Consider the following 20,521-nt stretch of genomic DNA (forward strand, 5'->3'; position numbering starts at 1 on the left):
GAATATATATTTTCAAATCTTTGTTACCAACTCTAATACACTTAGATACGTCGTTCTGCACTTATAATTCTTGTGGGTATCACCTTGTATCTTTACTTCTACAACTAGAGCAGAATATAAGTTAGAGGAGATACAGATAAGAGAAGCCCTTGGTTATACCACTCTGACGCCATCAGAGTGTTAAACAGAATCCACCACGAGCTGAATTCAATCCTAATACAGCTCTAACTGCTGCCAGTCTGAAATCCTGCTCGAAAGGAGTGATTGAAAGCATTTTTGCCAAGGCAGTGATCACTCACCTGTGCTCACACAATACAAATCGGAGTACAGGGAGTCACACACTGCCCTACACGTGAAAAGTAAATTGCTCCCTAGATTGTGTTGGCAAAAGAAAATACGATGAGAAAGAAGATGGTGGAATGGACATGGAAATGAATGAGAGGTGAAAGGCAACGGAAAGAAGCAAAGAAGCCAGAGTAATGAAAAGCAGCTAGTGTGAAAAGCTACGCTAATCAGGACTGCATGGACCCGTGGTCCAGTCTGATGAGAACAGTCTGAAATCAACATGGTGTAACTGAGATGACTGTCAAGTTTGGTGACAATAAAAGCCTATAGGTGATTATCTTATCTCCGACTGGGAGACGTTTCAAAACCATGACTCGGGCCTTAGATGAGAAACAAAGCTTCTTGAATTACATTTCTTCAAAGGTCTAACCAAGCCATGTAAAAACAAGCCCATCTAAATTGTGAAAAAAAAGAGCTGAGTACAAGAAATGGAACACTGCAGATTAATCGAGACAGACATGAGAGATATTTTAAGAAAAAGTAATTTTTTAACTGGCAGAGGTCAACTTAAAAAGTGGACACTTCCTGCTACACATGTCCACCTTGATGACAGAAGACAATGGCATATTGCTCCTGGAAAGTGCATCATCTGGTCCAATTAATATCTCCAAAATCAGGAAAACCAATTTACAGTCACTCAATTTCATCAACACAAAAAGCACAACAGTGTGATTATCACGGTGTAGTTATTATCGTTGTATCTGTTAAGTCACAACTGTTTCGTTTTTGCACCAATTAAAAAAAGAAGAAGAAAGAAATTAACATTATTAAAAAAGGATGAAAAAAACAGACTATTAACTATTGAATGAACTGCAAAAGTTCAGTCAATAACTACGTTTTCTTTACCTCCAACTCTCAAACAAGGTTTGCTATTTCTCAACTTGAGATGTTGGAAGATCTGAAATTCCCTGGTGAACTTGTAACTTTTTGACAGAAACCACAGATTGCTTCAATAATACATTTCAGCAGTGGCCGTTGGCAGATATTCTTTCAGAGGGGGCTATGCCAAAAATCAAGCAGACTTGGTGCTGATACAAAAATATGACCTGTTCTAGCAACAAACTTTGTGTATAGATATATAGAATTGTGTGTGAATATAATATAGACCCGAGATCTTCAACAGGGGGATCTTCAACAGGGGGTCCAGGGCCCCTAGGGGGTCCTCAGAGTTAGTGCAGGGGTCCGCCAAATTATGTAAAAAAATATATAATTTTGAAAGTTTCTCATTTCAAAAATTAAAATAGGTCTGAAAATATACTTTAATATGAATGCAAATTTTTAATAGCAAAGATAAATTGGCCTATTTGTGAAAAAAAAAGTACACATTGAAGATAATCTTACTATAGGTACGTTAGCCATTGTGGTCTCCATACAGTTAAGCTCAAGGTGTCACTGTGCCTTCCAGATGTATGTTTAACATTAAAACATGATGCATAAATAATATTAATTTCTTTTCATCCATTCTGCCCAGTTTAATATGCAACTCAATTGTATACAATATATGCGTTAGGGGGTCCCTACTCTGTCTCTCTTTCAGCTTAGGGGTCCCCACGTTGAAGACCCCTGATATAGACTCAAGGCCCAAGACCCTCCACCACCAGATACCATATCTATTCAAACCTCTCCTCTGGTTAGGAAGCTGCCATCAAAAGAGTTCAGTCCAACGTCTGCAGCACTAGAAACACCCAGAGCATAACCAACATCAAGGATGAAGTTGTAGCAATATTCACAAGATAATTTGTTCATTTCTAATTAGGATTTCATCATTAAGTAGCAGAGTGGATGTTCACTTAGAGTTTAATGATAGCACTTGCCTTTTCCTAAATTTGACGACGATCAAGGAAAAGTGCTTAGGAGCAGAAGACATTTTAGGATATTTAGATTTTGCTACATAACCTATCTTTCTGCACAGCGGGTGGAGCTTTCATTGTAACCCAACCGAGAGTTTCTAAAGTTCTTAAATCCGTGCATCAACTATACATACTAACATGCACTGACATTATGGCTGTCAGTGCATTTAGGCAACAGGGGGCTCACAGTAGATATTTTACAATCTGAAAGTTTTACTAAGTACTCCATTCATTCTATTTTTTATATCCTTATCCGAATAGCATGGAGCCTAGCATACACCCAGCGCATGCTGAGGTAGGACAGGTATCTTCTAGCCAATCAGAAAGCAGAAAGCTGTTTCACTCATTGTACTATATAATGGTACAGCTAGACAAATGCTTACATGCGTCCTGAGACAGGTAAGTTGTCTAAGAAAATCCATTGTTAAATACTGTGAAAGATTAGATATAAATGTGGATGCGTGCTTAGATCACTGTTGCAATTCTGGTGCCAAATGACTGATGTAACTTCTCATACTATAGGGTTTACAGTTACATGGTGATAATAAATCATTACAGCTTGGGCAAAGGTGTCAAGCGCATAATAGTCAGACAATGACACAAACTGACAGACACACTGACAAACCATGATGATGGAGCCAGACAATGAAGTCTTCATCACTGATGATGAGAAGACATGCCAGTGCAGAGAAATATAATATGTCTTACCTGGGACTAAAGGAACCTCTTGGCCTTGGGCCAGCCTGAGCAGAACCATTATGAGGAGGGGCGACCACATGCCACGCATTATGATGCTCACTGTCCTGGCATCACTGACATCAATCTAGGGAAAGAGATAAACGTAAAGCAGTTAAAGACTGGTCTTGTTGCTGAGATATCTCGCTCTTCACTGGGTTGAAAAAAGAAAATTTGATATTCAATTTATTGTGCAAATTACAATAAATGCCAGGGTGCAACAACAATTATTGCAACAGCATGACCACAATACATAAAACAACCCATTTCTAATGGCATTTTTAAAGCATTAGTGAACACAAAGCAGCTATCTTAATAGTATAGCAGCTGAAGCCATGATTTATACGCCTGAGAGAGTTCAGTCTTAGAATATTAAGAAGATACACAAATCGACTTTCTTTGTTGCCAAACTCTTACTCTGTATCTCATTTTGTACACACACAACAAATGCCTCTGTGTCAAATTGATTTCAGACAGGTGAGACAAAAATGTCAGAGTTTAGTGGTGTGTGCGAGAGAATGCCGCTGCGCTGACATTACCTGCGCATAGTGACAGGGACCGTCTGTAGCATGGAAATAAATCGGAGGATTCTCCGGATCAGCCATCTGTGGAACAACCTGTTCACCCTTGTTTGATTACATCCAGCAGGCCGGGCAACCTCGGCTACTCCGTCTCCAGGTCTTTCTCCATATCTCTCTCTCTCTCTCTTTCACACTCCCCTCTCTGCACTGCTATGCTCTATGATTTTCTCTTCGCAGCCCTTTTTCCCAGGCATGACACACTCCTTGAATTGGATATGCTCCGACTAAAATATGATGGACTTGCTTTATCATAAATTCCAAAGCGCTACAGTGGTGACTCTTCAAGCCATGCATCTTTTGAGATGATGAAGAGCATTAAACATCGCCTCTCCACAGTAAAAAGGTGAACGTATGCGATAATGAAAAGAAAATGCTCACAAAGCAAACTACACCACATCTTTCCTACTACTGTGCTATGTTCTCCTTCCAATCATGTGTTAAATGTCCCTTTAATTCTTCCAAACTTCCATGTCTTTTTAATTCATGCAACACCAAATGGACTATTTGCCACTTATTACAGGCAGTTCCTTCTTTTTATGCCCTCCTTTTCTTCCCATCTCTCTCTCTCCTGCTCTCCTTTCTGTAATAGGTTTGCAGGTGAAAGAAGGCACAAGCACACCAATTTGCTCTCACAGCTTTTTCTCCAATCTTATCTTCAGGTACTCAGTGAACACTTTTCCACCCCTTTATATGTATTACTGTTCTCAGAATTAAAAGAGCATCTGAAAAGCCTGTCTATCAGATCTCAACCATGGGGAGCTCATTGTTGGAGTGTGTGTTATTATCACTTCTCACTCCTCCAGTGTTACAGCAGAGCCAAAGAATTATGCGTTTTATTTGCACAATTGCCCCATTTGCATGTGATGATGACAAGCGCGTTCCTAGCTAAATGTCCGATAAAGAAGTCCCTGTGGTTAGACTGAAAGATTACAACGCTTCTACTGTGCCTGGCCACCTGAACTAGTAGCACGCCAGTATCCTGGAGGAGCGGGGGACTAGGTTCCCCCATTTTTCTTGATAATTGTGTCAGATAAACACTGCATCGTCTACTCGCGGGCAATCTGATAAATACCCAATTACCAGTCAGGAGATGGCTGTGACAAGTGGTCGCAAGGGGTCTTCGGTTTGAGAATGTGGGATACACAGCACTGAGATGGCCTCCTCAACCCAAAAGCAAGCAATGGGGAGCTGGACTTGTAATTCAACTCATCACCTTGTTCCATTTGATTAATGAATGGATGAATTAGAGATAATAGAAGATTTATTTGAGCCCTCCTCTCTAGAAACCACAAACACTTATGTGAAGATGCATCACAGTACAATCATATTCCTTTGTCCTCATTATAAAGCCTGCTTCTACCAAAGGAAATGAGCATGTTTTACAAGACTTGTTTCAGTAGCTTCCTCCGTGTTCACTACCAATTCAGTTCGAGAGGAATGAAAGGCCCTTATTGTCTCTCTTCATCTGACTCAATGACTGCCGAACGGATTGAAGCCAATTAATCAGTCAGTGACAAGAAGCACTGCTGGCTCTGTGACCAACTCCCACAAAAGACAGGAACCATCAGCAGAACACTCACTGCCCACAAACTGATTTCTTTAATGCCTACTAAACCAAGGTGATGTCATTCAAAACCTGTGGTTTCTCATTCTAACACACAAGACTCAAGTTCTAAAACTCAACAGAGATCATAACATTGTGGATAACATTGTTACCATGTATGAACAAATTAATAACTTTTCCCATTCATCTTGCAAATGACGGAAGTTCTGCTGCACTATTGAGATGCAATGCTCATGTGCAGTATCCTTGAACCTGGACAAGACGCAGGTGAAATGTTTAAAAGCAGCAGGTAACTTAGAGGGCAGCTATAGTTGGAGGCCTCTGAGAATAAGAATGAACTTCAAATTACCTCTGACTGGGACCTCTACTCCTGACTGCTTAATCTGCTTCTCTTTTATCTTCTGCTTTTGTGCCTCTGAGGCACACTGCACATTCTTCCACGGACAAACCAGAGGTAAGGAAGAGTAGGAAGCAAAGTGGACAAAAAATCAAATACACAAAGTACAAAAACAGTGTATTTATACAATGTAGCCACTTCTTTAGGTACACATGTGCAGTCTAATGTAATCCAATACAAATGTTCTCCCATAAAGTCCACTTCTATGATGCTCATAACGTTAGCGGTGGTGGTGGTGTCCTACTGGACTGCATTCAATTCAGAAGTGTTTCTTATATTCCTCTCAATGTAATGTATTCCTCTAGTGTTTCCCCTACCATTGTTTTGAAAATGAAACGCCCCCTGCCCCCCTGAAAGAGTGACAAAATGCTATAATTATGCTATATATATATATAAAAAAACGGATGCACGAGATAAAGCTGTTTTCACACATACAGGCAATTCGATTCTCGTTCCTTGCCTTTAAAAGTTCAATTCATTTTAACTTGCATGCTGGCTACACTGCACGCGTAACGTATGCGGAGCGGACCATCCAACACTACCCTTCCACTACAATCAATGAAACTGGCGACACCGGGCACGAGACCAGCACGTAGAAGAGCGTATGCTCCGCGGAGCATAAAAATAGGACAGTCTTCTATTTATATTTTTTATGTGAGGTGTGTGCGGCCCTTTTACACAGAAATAGATCATAAAGTGTCATTAGTTCTTTTAAATTAAACTACAGATATAGATATAGATATGACTGTGCATGAGCGTATTGGCAGTTTGATTTGGAGAGTTTCTGTTTTTATTTCTTGTTTCCTCTGATAACAGCTGACAGTAGGATTATGTTTCACAGCTCTGTGCCAGCTCCAAAAAACTGATGAAACAACAACAATCCCAGAGGAAAAGCTCTCTGTCTCGCCTGTGACTCACACAATCCTACGCCGCGTGGCGCTACAGGTGTAGCTGGTTAAAACATACATTCTGCGGCACATCCGCTCTGCTAATGGTCTGCATACGTTACACGTTCAATGTAGCCAATGTCGCGCAACCTGCAACCCCCCTCTTTACTTTGTAAAGGTAGAATTTATGGCAAAGCCGTTGCATTCATTTTGTAGTAGATTGTACAGGTGTAGCTAATAAAATGGCCACTAAGTGTATGATTCACTGTGATATGAATACATTTTTCCTTTTGCAATAATGACCATTTGTAAAATAAAGTAGAAAAATGTATGAGTGAAAAACAGATCAATAGATGTTTTGTCCATCTAGTTATGTTTTGTATTGACATTTTCTTTGAGATGTAAACATGTGGTGGAGTTAGATGGGTTCAATCAGTCTCATAGACCGTATACTTCAGCAGTGTGAGTTAAGTATTTTTAGTATAATTTTCCAGCGTTTCTTCTGACAGTGTTTTCTTGCTTAGATGCAGCGGAGACATATGTCCTGGTAGTCAAATGCAGGTTTGTTTTCAGGACACAGCACAACCTAGACTCAACTACCAGGACAAAGATACCCACGTGATGTGGCTAACTCTGGCTGCTGAAAATAAGCTTCACTGAAACACTTGGGAATGCATAGATATTGTCCCTTATTTCTGATGCAGAAGTCGTGTTAAAGGGGAATCGCTTCATGGACGGTATGTTACATGTTACAGTATGGTATAGTATTGAACCTTGGACAGGAGTTACAATTAGTGTCCAGAAACTCTCACTCAACATACATATGTATGTATGTATGGTATGTGAGTATTTCAGATATCACAAACTTAAAATAATAATCCAAACCTATCCTTTAATTGATATATATGTATTAATTGCTATTCTGCCTTTCTCCTTTTTTCCTAAGTTGCCCATTTGTACTGTACAAAGAGCGATTTTTGCAGGTTCTATACAACCAATTTCGTCACTGCAAGCACTCACCCACCCATCCACCCACAGGTATCAAGATTATTGTGCAATTCAAGTTCAGTATCGAGAACAAGTTCAGCATTCATTTATGCCACTACATATTTCTCTCAGAGTCTTGTAAAACACACGTAGAGCAGTGGAGGGATCAAAAAAAAAAAGACAGGGCACAGGGATGACACACTTTTAGCAAATTTGTTAATCTCTGAGTTTGAAGCTTGAAGCATAGACACACATGCACATGTGTTTTTGCGTTGTGCTATGTCAGCGTCATGTTTTGATGGATAGGTTCTGTGCCTCTCAAGCACTCTATTCTCTATATCACCATGGCTACTCCTTCCTCATAAAAATGCCAACACTGGATTAAGCATCTCACATCCACAGTGCATTATGCCTCCTCACTTCATTTCAATAAAAGGATTAACCTGCCTGGGATCTGTAAAGCGATCGGTGGGGAGGATAGACGACATGTGGCTGAACTGTCCTTCCCCCTTAGCGTAGATCACATCTCTTGTGCTCCTCCAAGTCATGCTACTAATCATCCACACTCCTGTGAGGGCCATGGTACACACTGGGACCACAAACAAATCTGAAGCCATTAGGGTGCCCTGCAGTTGACTTACATAATAGCATATGCTTCATCCATTCCACAGGGAAAAACACTGCTTCACTACCCACTTTCTGTTCATTGCTCCAGTACATGTATGTCATGTAGAGTAGGCTAGTCACAAGAAAGTTTTATAATTATATATATATATACTAATATTTTCAGTTTGGTGTTGCCTAGATGGAAGTTTTATATTCTGGAAAAGGTGTTCAAATTGCTATAATTTAACAGGGGTTAAGGGTCTCTTCCTTCCAAACTGGCAAAATGATGGAGATATAAGAAAAACCCAAATTAGAATAAATTAGAAGACCCGAAAGCACTCCAGCGTAACTGTGGAGATGGGCCTGGTCACACGCGGCCTCCCCACAGTGATCCGTCCTCTCATGAATGTGATCTGAGATAAATTAAAAGCTGATTATTTCCTGGAGGGAGAAGCCAAGCGCTTGGCCCCCAGCCCCCTCACCGGCGGTGATGGATTAGTCCACAATCTGCACTATGGACCTGTCCACACTGACTGCACAGCCATGGACACCACAGGCCTAAGTGCCTCCTATCGAGATGCCATCTCTGACAACTCTTAATTTCTTTGAATAAATGCTCCGCCATCTCCTGAAATATGACCCCCCCCCCAATCCATTGAGCTAGAGTGCTGTCAATCTGACAATTGTCAGAGTACTTTCACTTGGCTGCCATTTTTCCCAGCCCTTGTCACTTGACCAATTCATGTTTCCATGATGACTATCCACAATTCTGTTACCATGGAACTGGCACTGCAATAGTTTTTTTTAAAAGTGTCAGACTGAGCCTATAGAAAATGTGTATTGTATTTGGATATAGAATTTGTTTAAAATGAAAACAAGTGACATTACTAATGAATGTGATATTTTAAGTGGTGTGACATTTTATGTGATGTTTTACTTAGCAGTATTACATTGTGTTTATCCTATTCAATATTCCCTTTATTTCTAAGCAGAGTTTCTATGCTGTGTTCTGATAAAATGTCGTCCCCACCCCCCCTTACTTATTATTGGTCCCCCCTGTGCTACCCCACTTAAAAAATCCTGGAATCGCCCCTGGTAGTATTACCATACAAACATCCAGCCCTATTTAGCATGGTTTCTCATGTTTTGTGTCAGATTTCAAGAGCAGCATGAAGGGCACAACAAACAGGCTGATTCCCAGTAAGAAATGCCTCCCTATGAAACAGGAGTATTGCAGTCAGAGAGCACCAGGCAGCTGTAGGTTCTGTGTCCGAGCTCAGTTTCACAGTCCACGAGCTTCCAGGTAGCCAAGGTTTTTTTACATTATAGTCCCATTCTCATGTGTCTGAACCATTTTCCCTGGGTCGGCATCATTTGGAAGGCGTACAGCACAATTTGTCTGCAGTCATTGGGTCTGCGTGAGTGGGAACAAAGGCGGTCAGCCTGGCTATTGTGTCCTTTTGTGTCCCATATGTCAGAAGTCTGCTGCACAAACTGATGCAGCAACTGCCAAGAGCACAACAGTCATTATCGGGTGTAGAATCACTGTCATTATCCTGCAGCAATCATAACTCTAATTACAAAAGTTGCTTTGTAAGCAGGTAGATTATGCAATGTTAATTACCCGTGCACAATGCAGCATGCGTATGTTCAAATACCACTCACTATTGTAGCCTGCACAAAAGTGGCACACGTTTTACCCTGTGCCATATGCCAAGCAATGCCAGGTCCCACGGCGGTTGGTTTAAGCCCTCATGGTACAATCAGAGACCTCTTGTCATTACTAATTTCTCATTAATAATAGTTGTAATGAATCACGCTTAAGTAGATTATCTGACATAAAGCAATATGTCTCTGTGCGTAGTTCTAATTGATGAACCTTATCCTATAAACTGGTCCATCTCATTACTCAATCTCACCTACACCATCAGCTGGAGGAAGCTGAGCTTGGAGGTATTTTCCAAGACTTGGACTCAAACACTTATTTTTCATTCTCAAGGTATCACTGCCCTTGTTCCTGCGTATACTTTGGAGCCTGCCGGAGGATCTGAGAGGAACTGGAAATATTGATAACTTTGAACGTAGACTAAAACCCTACTTATTTATTCTGGCTTTCACTTAATGTCTTGTAATTTTTTTACTGTTTATACTTATATTTAGCGTTTATACTTTTTTACATGCATATATATATTTATAACAGTTTATTGTTTTATATATTTTACTTTTTTTGTCTTTGTGTGAATTGTATCTGTTTGTCTCTCACCGTACAGCACTTTGTTTGTTATGTTTGAAAGGTGCTATATGAATAAAGTTTGATTCATATAGATACTCCATTGTCCCCTTTCCTAACTTACTGGGCTTTAAAATATGTCAAGGCCACCATATAACAAGCTCTAAAACATACTGAGGGGATGTAATTGAAAATATATAGAGAAACTGATCAAAACATTTTACTGACCCCTCATTTCATTCCAAGGATAATGAAGATATATTATATCCCACTTTCAATGCTAAATTCTTTAACATACTAGTGCAGCTTTGGTGTGTAAATGTGCATTTTGTTGCAATGCACAGCAGCAAGATTTTCTAAACAGAAGCTAGACACAGGAAGATTTTCCCCAAGCACAGCACAGCAGCCTTTTTGCGTTAATCGCCAAAAGGGTGCACTTTACCAACCCACTCTGGCAAATTAAATCCTCAGAATAATACCTTCATCATTGCTGTATTTCTGTGCTCTGACACAAGCATATATCTGGCTTTGGAAGGCAGTGCAGCAGAGCCTGCCAACTCGGAAAGACCTGAAACCAAGGGGCAATAAAAAGTGACATCAGCAATGGGAAAGTTAATAGTGTGTTTCAGATGCACTTTCTGGAGGACAGGAGTAGCAGAGGCTTCATTCACTGTAAGCGACAGTGGCTGGCAATCTCCCTCTGCCTCCCATATGCCCTTATGAATTTTAACCTGCTCTCTTTAACCTCCTTTTCAAATAGGTAAGGCTTCCAGAGGAGGGTTATGTGACAGATACCGCCTGGGCATCCTCTGCATTTACAGTCTGTGTACAGATCATACTAACAGCTTGTTTTGCTTATTTGTCTATTCAATGTGACGTTTGATTGCAGCTGGCAGTTCTCTAGTGTTGTGCAAGTCTGTTTTGACTTCACATGAGCCTATTTTCAACTGTGAGGAGCTCATTTCAGCACAGCTGTCAGAGAACGCCTCGAGCTGAAAAAACAGAATATAGAAACACAGACAGACTGAAGACAACATGACTGCAGGCATCGGTTTCAAATTGGGCCACAGGCATATTTTTTCTCCTTAGGGTTCTTCCACTGTATGTTCTCTCGCTAGTTTATAATCTGACATACCTCTTATTGCCTGTGTGTAGTAAAATATATGGTACTATTTATCTTTACAGTTAAAGTGAACCTGGTTGTCATCAGAGCAGTGTGATGTAAGACAGCTAATTCTGCAAGAAGAGGTAGAACAAACGATTATTCACTCAAGGATCTACTATAACACAACACACTCTGCTATAATACAACATTGTAAAGCTATTATTGCAATACAACTCTGGGTCTGTATTTATCAAACTTGCTCTACAGAGCCAGCCTTGGAGCAAACATTTCACTAAAAGTGAAGAACGAGACACATTTATCAAATGACGTACTCCTGCTTACAGCAAAGTGTAGGAGAGGTAGTTCTTACTGTATGTGATCACATGGTAAGTCACATGCATGCTTAGAGCAGGAATAGCCAATAAGAAACAAGGAAGGGGTCCATCGAAATTGTATTCCTAAACTTGCGAATAGGAGTAAAAGTAAAGGATTTTTTACTTTTATCTTTCACTTAGGTCCGCGTTTTAAATTTGAGCCAAAAACAGGCACTGGTCTCAAAATATCGTTCAAGCGATACTGTGTATATCAGGAGATAGACTAGTTCAAATCAAAGCTAAAATGGTTCAGTTCTTCCTTCACTTTGCAACATTCCAACCACTAGCCCGACAACTCATAGTGGTAGACTTTCATGCTCCAGCAAACAGCAGACAAGGATCAAATGTGTGATATGAGACATGGGAACTATACAGGGATAAACAGCTGTAGCTGCAAAGATCGCCAGCGAGCAGCAAAGAAAGAAAAAAACTCAGGTAGATAATGAGAACACAGTGGGTTTGTACTGTCGCTGTGCTGACAGACAGGAGCACTGGTCCCGAACATGTACGAGGTTCAACAAACATGGTGAGCCCTCCTCCTCGGGACTGTCAGCCTTCAACAGAGCACATCATCTCTCCATGAGGATTTCATCACATTAGCCTAAGCCAGGCGCCCAGATAGGAGCAGCAGCTATAGTGTATCATCCACAGGCAGACACACAATCACCAATTAGAGCTACCACGCACACTGTAATTAGCAAGACAGACTGATTTGAGCTTGTGTAAAATGTATTCATATTATCCAGATTACAAATAAGCACAGTCATCTAATTAGCTCGCATCGCTCACAAGCTTAATTAAAGTTAATACATTATGATACCTCAAAATCCAGAGATTACAATACTCCAAGGTTGTAGTTAATTAGAGTATTCACACATTGACAGGCAGGGATCACTGCCTCCCTTTCCCCTTAGCCAATTAAAAGTGATTTTGTTGTGTTTTTCTGAGATTCTTCATATGTGAAAGTGCTCAAGGTAACATTCTTCCTACCACTGAACACTCATGGTCTTTTGCCAAAATATCATTTTCCTCTCTTCCAATCCTTCCTGTCTTTGTTGCATGAAATGATACTACCAGCCAAGTCAAATTGGCAATTACAGAGCCTGTCACCCAAACAGCTCCGCCTTAGTGACTGTTTACAAACGCTTACAAAAAGGCCATTTTACAGATTCCTCCCTCTATATTTATGTTGACTGTGGCAGGCAAACAGAGAGAACACAGAGCTGAATATTCATTGTGTGGCAGAGGACTTTCACACTTTGTAGAATTAACTTTGCACTCACAGTCTCCACGAAGCTGCATTAACATAAAGTGGCTCATTACAGTATTGCATGGCTACAAGGCCAGTTTTGTTATTAATGCAAGGGGCACCCACGTTAATTTGTTGTCAGGATGTGGGAATAAATCAGAGAGAGCAGAACAGTAGTACAGCCTCCTGATGTCCTTGTTACCGTGAGTCTTGTACTCTACCGAGCGGGTAACGCCCACACCGTACTAACACACTAACACGCATGCTGAACAAACACTGGAATCTCCACTCGGTTTTATAATTTGAGAGCATATAAGGACAGAGGCGTCAAAAGAATCATACTGTATGTACCCCTCCATTAATAAGATATCAGGAGAGAGTTAGCTCCTGAGGGACCTAAGATAAACCTAAAATAGAATGTAAAAAGGGTAGGTGTAACAAGCAAATGCTTCAACCTACACCTTTTCGATCAGTATTGATTATAAACGAGTTAAGATGACACTGCATGAACTGAGGTCACACTTTGTTTTTGTTTTTTTACCATTTATGTTATATAAGTGATGTTGTGTATTTATGTGATTGATTGATTGATTGAAATAAACTAAACTAAGTTATGGTGCAGACAAAACATGGGATTTCAACGTTGCAAAACTTGTCCTTTTTCAGTTTGTACATCTCAAAGAATAGTTTGACATTTTGGAAAATATGCTTATTCACTTTCTTGCTGAGAGTTAAGATGAGAAGATTGTTACAACTTTCATATCTGTATGAAAAATATGTAGCTGTAAAGTTAGCATGGCATGAAAACTGGAAAGCGAGAAACAGCTAGCCTGGTTCTGAATGTAACAAAGCCTACCAACCTCTGAAGCTCACTAATTAACACATTTTATCTTGTTTGTTTAATTTTTTTTCCGACAGGAACAATGCACATTGATCAACATCACTGTGGATGTGCCAGTGTTAGCAAAGTGGATCATTTTTAAATGTTGTCCCTTGGCCAGATGTTAAATTATCCATTAAAATGACAACAAAGCAAACGTGTAAAATCATAACAGGAAAACACAGGCGGAACCATAAAGCTGTGACAAACGAGTAAGACAGGTGAAATGCATCAATACTACTCAAAACATCAGGCATGTTTGTCTTTTTAACACCATACTCTCATTTCCTAAGCGGAATTTTGAGAAACCTGTGGGTAAAAAAATGTTGAAACTATTATACTGCCTACAGTTATAGCTATTTATAGCCATTTAAAACATACTTAACATGGCACCTAGTGTTTGAAGCCTGAAATACACGGTGGTGAATATTCACCGACTGTCACAACATCTGTCCTTAATGAAATTAATTGCTCACGATACCTTGGCAACGCTCGAGTTATAGATGCTCCTCTATCAAAGCTTTACTGAGTGCGCTTGAGTACTTTGGGGTCACGAAAGGTAAAGGATTATCATCACTGAAGTTGTTGGAACACAAAGTGATGAGAGAGAGCCATCCATGACATCCAAGAGAAGTGCAGGTGTTACTATTCATAGAACGACCATTTAAGATACAACACGTAGGATTTTGTCTGTCTGAAAGCACAACATGCCTCTATCTGTGGAGGTCTAGCATGATCCTACAGTAGGTAAAGTAAATAGGGGAAATTACTAAAAGTAAAAACATCGGAAACTATTTTTATCAGATCTAATCAAGAGCCTTTGTACTACAGTGACAATTCTAGCCAGCCTGCCACTTAAGGAATCTAAATTCAAAATCTGACAGATTAATCTTTCTGCGGTCTCTTTAGATTGCTAGTAGTGGAGCTACAGAAGCTCAAAGGCAATAGCTGATAGGTATATAAAAGCATATGATACAAACTAACATTACTCTTGGAATCAGATATTCAGAAATACTCAACATGCTGAACACAACTGAACAACATACTGTCCTGAGGATGGAATGGTCAGAGAATCAAACAAATGCCCTCATATTAGATGTAGGGCTTTACCAAAAGGTTAGGAGATCAGACTTGTTGTTGAGTTAGGTGGAGCATCGTTTCATTTAGCATCAGCTGCTGGAAGTTAAGGAAGAGACCAGATGATGTGAGTTAGAGGTAAAGATTGAACTCAAACAGAGTTACAGTACACAGATGTGAAATCAGGCACACCTTTTAACAAAAGTTACTTTTTGTTAAATTGAAGAGGTGTTTATGCATTATAAGAAGATCAGCAACACAACATTGCCATATTTTTTATTTTATTTTTAAAGATTATTTTTTGGGCATTTTTAGGCCTTTAATTGACAGGACAGCTGAAGACATGAAAGGGGAGAGAGAGGGGGGAACGACATGCAGCAAAGGGCCGCAGGTCGGAGTCGAACCCGGGCCGTTGCGTCGAGGAGTGAAAAAAAGGTGGGTGGACAAGAGTTGTTGGAAAACAATGGAAAACAAACCCATAATACAAAGCAAAAAGATGAATGTTACTATAATTAAAAGTAATTGACACACTGAATGAAAAGTCAGTGTTAAGCTCCTGTTCTAATATGTGTAGTTACCCTTACATTAGATTTGATCTTGAATAATGGACTTCAGCAGATATGACACATGCATGCTTCCTTCTCAGACCATCGCCCAGTTGGATTTATTGCTTTCATGGTATTGGTTTATTTTGTTATTTTTTAGTAAGTACTATTTAGTTTGTTCATAGACTGTCAGTTTACCTGCAGTTGGAGCAGCTTGGAATAGACGCCAAAATCTATTGTTTTAATCAACAGTTAAGCAAAAATAAATCGTCAAAAATAAACTGTTTAAAAATAAACATTTATTTCCATTAATGGTTTGTTTATAAAGAAAAGCCCAACATAAGACTTTATCTAGCATGTGTACAAATTTCCTGCTCAATTTTTCACTTGATTTTTTTCATGACTTCCACACAACAAAACAAAAAAGTAAGAAAAAAGAATCCAATAAGATTTACACAAGTGCTCCTGAACACTCACTCACATACACACAGACATGAAGGAGCACATGTACACACAGACAAACACAGACACACAAACTAACAGACAGACTCGGAGGGTATTCCTGTCTCCTGCACCCTGATGTAGATGGATGCCCTGGCTGCTGATCCTGAATCTACATTAGGTCATTTCAATAAGCAGCATGGCCCAGCCATGCCCGCAAAGTGGAGGCAGCCGAGAAGCTTGGGAGGAGAACTACTCTCCCAGCCCTGTGGGGAAGAAACCTTGACACAGTCATCTGTCTTAGTTACATAGGAGTTAGACTTACTGACACACACACACACACACACACACACACAGAGGAGCTGGGCTAGCCCCTGCAATCTCTGCTATGTTGTTATGATACTGCATTAAAGGACCTAATAGAGTGCATCTAAAAAAATATTGAAAATATCACAGGGAGAAATAGAGGTTTGGCTGAATATAATGGATGACAAAAGTATTAGGGTGTTGGGGGTTGTTGTTTCTTGGTCAGCTGCTTGCAAGTGACCCCGCCAGGTGAAGGTAATGTGAGGAGGCTGAGGGTGGAGCAGGTCATGATGGAGAGACACAGATGAGAAGTCCAGGGAGGGGTGGGGAGAAAAGGCGGAGCAAGGGCGTCACAGTGGTGAGCTCTCACTCCGTCACCCCGGGGCTGGCTGTGTTTACGGAGCTGTCAGTCACGTGGGGAGGCCTCTCCCAGGGGACACGGGCCACCAGGGCGATGAGAAAATAATAGCTCCTTCTGTCAGAGCTTCGAGGGACAGGGGTCTGATGGACACCACTGGGAATTAGAACCAGCCTCCGGGACACATCCCGTCCTACACTTAAACACTGGCAGGATAGACACGCACATGGGACGAGGAGGAGTAAAAAGACACCAGTATCACCCTTGATATCAATATCCATGCTAAGAACACACAATATTTGGGGTATCCTTGTGTGCCTTGGTGATATCATTGAGATGTCTGAGGTAAAAGAGAACAAGTTTTAGGAAGTATTTGGCCTTAGTATCAGCTATTTCTAGAAGGTCTTTAAATTACCTTATTTTTGTGTGATAATGTAGCAGTGACAAAGGACATTTTTGGAATGCTTAATGACAAAATACTCACGAGTCTCAATAACTGGATATTTGCTCATTGTTTCTCTCCTGGGTGTGATTTTAGGACAACATAGCTTGTCAGTGCAATGTCAGCTAACTCTCAAAATCTGAAATGTTCCAGCATCCTTGAATGCAACAACAAAGAGACGTTTTCAAAGTGCTTGCAATTCGACTTTACAATAAGGAATGCTATCCGGGCGGAAAAATGTGATTGATTACCTGTCTCAGAAAATCTCTCTGCAACTTAATTTTCATATTGCAGTGAAATAAATGTCGTTCAATGGCTGCCTGGCAGAAAGGAGACCAATCTAAAACATTGTGCTATGTTTTGGAAGATAATCATGTATGAAGTATACACAATTTGCAGGAATAGGAAGAAACAACTGGTTTGTTTCTAAAGCAAACAGTGTCAGACCTGATGTGAGGCTGGGAGGCAGGCTTGCCCTGAACTCCTCATAAGGACTGCAGTGTAAAGAAATACAGTCACGCTGTATAAAAGAGCTTTAGTAAGGCCCTCGGTGATTAGCAGGATTGGAACCCACTGCTCCATCCATAAAATCTGACTTTAAATCAGGCTGAACCACCATTAAAAGGGTTGAAACATAGCCCAGTGGAGCTCATCATTAGTACAAACACTCAGAAATCATGGGGTAGCATCTGTTTTCTGCACATCCTCCCACATCAATGCTAAGAGCAGTAGGCCTCAGGGAAGGGGGGCGGCAGAGGGCTATTCCCCCGTCCCTTACTATGAGTAATAATCTCTACCTCCACGTAATCAAAGGGGACAAACGATGTCCACAGGGCCACGCCAGCCCATCATTAAGCAAAGCAACTATTGCACAGAGTACATGTACACACATGGGGAGAAATAGGCTCTTCACACACCAGACCAGGAAACATAATGACCATTGATTTAGAGTGGACTAGAAGAGAGCACATTTCACTATATCTATTACACAGGTTAATACATGTATCTGTTTACCTGGTTTAATGCTATGCTGCACATTTGATGCTTTGTTTTCAGCTGCCTCAAAGGGGACATCTACTGCCATTGCCTCCAGGGCCCTAGAGAAGATGATGTGCTCCTTTACTGATGACCTGGCCTCTGTTGTGAGTTACCACTGATACCACAGACTGCAAACACTTTAAATGGCACACTACAAAGACTCGCCTAGGCACATAGTCTGTATATAAAATGGACGACGTGTCTCTACTTCCTTCCACTGTACAAAAACGAAGCCAAAATATCCCCAATACGGGCGCTGCCATCTTGTAATTTTGGAGCCAGAGTCTGCGCATTAGTGATTGGGCGGTGGAGTCGCAGTATCAAAGTCCCGACAATACACCCGCTCAACCAATCACAGCTGTCAATAATAACGTTTTGTCCCATTTTTATAGCATCAAATACCTAATAAAAACTTTACTTTTACAGTCTATGCATCAACCCCTGCATAGGCACACAAAAATAGATTTAGACTTATGCATTCTCACTGCTGACTACGGTGGCCGTGAAGGGCAAAACACAAAAATTGTGAATTGTATTGTTTTCTGTTTTGCTGTTGCGTTTTGTGAATTGCGGTTATGTTTTGGACCAACGTTGATGACAGATTATTTACATTTGTGTATGCTATAGGATTTTTAGAAACATCATACAAATTAACGTGCACATATACACAGACAACATTTGACATTGTAACAAAATTAGAACAGCGCAGACATCTGAGACAGAGACGATACACACCAGCCAACTGTGTACTCTTCCTCATCCCATTTGGAATTGGGTATTGACATCAAACATTGACTCTCTGCTGAGCATGCACAAACTTTGCCACTATGTTGAAAGATACTGCAAATAACAGCCGGCCTGCTGAATCCAAGCTTACACGGACACACTGCAGAAGTGACCTTGCCGTGTGTTTTTGTGTTCTTGAATGATTACTTATCCAGTCTCGTCATTTTCTTGCACCATAAAAGGCACATTAATCATGATATCATGCATGTTACAGGTAACATGGAGCACATGTCAAGACTGGAGATTGAGGGACTCTCATCCCAAGCAAAATAGCTCGAGTAGTTAAATAGGGATCAGTGATATCAGAAGAACTTGAAGGGGAGAAGGGAGAGCTGGAGTAGGAGAAGCCAGAGGGAGACAAAGAAAAACGGGAAAGACAATGCTTGGCTAAACACATGTGTCCATCAGTAGCCCTTTGCTGCCACATTCCCACATTTCAAACTGCCTCCAAGTACAGGACAGTCCCAAAAGACACTTTAAAAACCTGGGGAATGAAAAACACCCCAGTTACAGCTCAGTGCCTCCCACTGGGATCCAAGCTGTTTTATGACTTTAAAACCTGTTAAATAATGCAGCACCCTACAGCAAGAAGAAACACAAAATAATAGACCACAGACATCCCACCCAACACCAGGTTGTAGAGGATGCCCAGACTGTTATATAGAGTGACCATCACAACAAGTTGCAGTGCATGAAATTTAATCTTGATACTGCACATACTGTGATGTTTTGATCTATCTAATATTTAAGGTGTGGATGGAACAGGATGTTTAAAGTGCAATAAACACATTTCAACTTTTTTAGTTAAACTCCTCACTTTTTGTGTAAGAAAATCTAAACAATGACGAAACTGCAGCAGATTCTTTCAATTCTCAGAAGAGAATAAAACCATCTAAGCCTCAGGCTTTTGGGTGGCGTTGACTGACATTTTCAAGTCTTAACCCGTTGCCAGAGATGGCAAAAGTACTCACTTCCCGTACTGAAGTACAAGTACAGATACTTGTGTTAAAAATACTCTGGTAAAAGTAGAAGTACCGATTTAACTTCTTTACTCAAGTAAAAGTAACAAAGTACAGGCTTGGAAATGTACTTAACATATAAAAGTAAAATTAGCCTTGTGAATGACAAGCTACCTGGACCACACTAATGTTACCAGAGTTCAAGCTGAGAAACTTCAGTGGACATGGAGAAAAGGCGCTTTATATGCCATTGGCTACATTTTAAATGGATGTCCGCCAATAGGCCTAAAACATGACATATATGATTATTGTGACAGAGACTGAGACCCCAGGTTAATAAGATTCTGACTGAGTAGAAAGATATGAATTCAGTTGTGATTCTGTGAGAATTCACTGATTCAGTTTCTCTTTTTTAATCTTCCCCTTAACATTTAAAGGAATCTACATGTATGTGTGTGTGCTCAAATATGGCTTCTGGAAAGAAAATAAAGGATAAAATATGAATTACTAAACAGACATTAATTAAGAAGTTCCCCATACGCAGAGTTACAACTAACAACCACTAGATGGCCGTTACCGCCATCAAGCCACAATGATTAGCTGCGAATGAATGGCGCCCAATCTGTCGAGTCGTCTTGTAGTGGTGCGTCAAGTGCAACGTATGTTCCCATCCAATTAGATTGAATTCGGTATTGATGACACGAAAAATAATAACGGTAACTCCATTGAAATTATTTGAAACTAAAGTAACGAGCCAATTTTGTAAAATGTAAGGAGAG

At 40.4% G+C, this 20,521-nt stretch overlaps 1 protein-coding gene across 4 annotated transcripts in view; it reads right to left on the reverse strand.

The window, feature by feature from the left end:
* robo1 (roundabout, axon guidance receptor, homolog 1 (Drosophila)) overlaps positions 1 to 20,521 on the reverse strand; it is a 233,160-nt gene that overhangs the window by 207,599 nt on the left and 5,040 nt on the right. For all 4 annotated transcript variants that reach the window (XM_031297575.2, XM_031297573.2, XM_031297572.2 and 1 more), the window contains exon 2: positions 2,904 to 3,018. In XM_031297575.2, the coding sequence (XP_031153435.1) occupies positions 2,904 to 2,982 (79 nt within the window). In that variant the 5' untranslated portion in view covers positions 2,983 to 3,018. The remainder of the gene's footprint in view (positions 1 to 2,903; positions 3,019 to 20,521) is intronic.

Source organism: Sander lucioperca, chromosome 5, assembly GCF_008315115.2.
Source record: "Sander lucioperca isolate FBNREF2018 chromosome 5, SLUC_FBN_1.2, whole genome shotgun sequence".
Lineage (NCBI taxonomy): Eukaryota > Metazoa > Chordata > Actinopteri > Perciformes > Percidae > Sander > Sander lucioperca.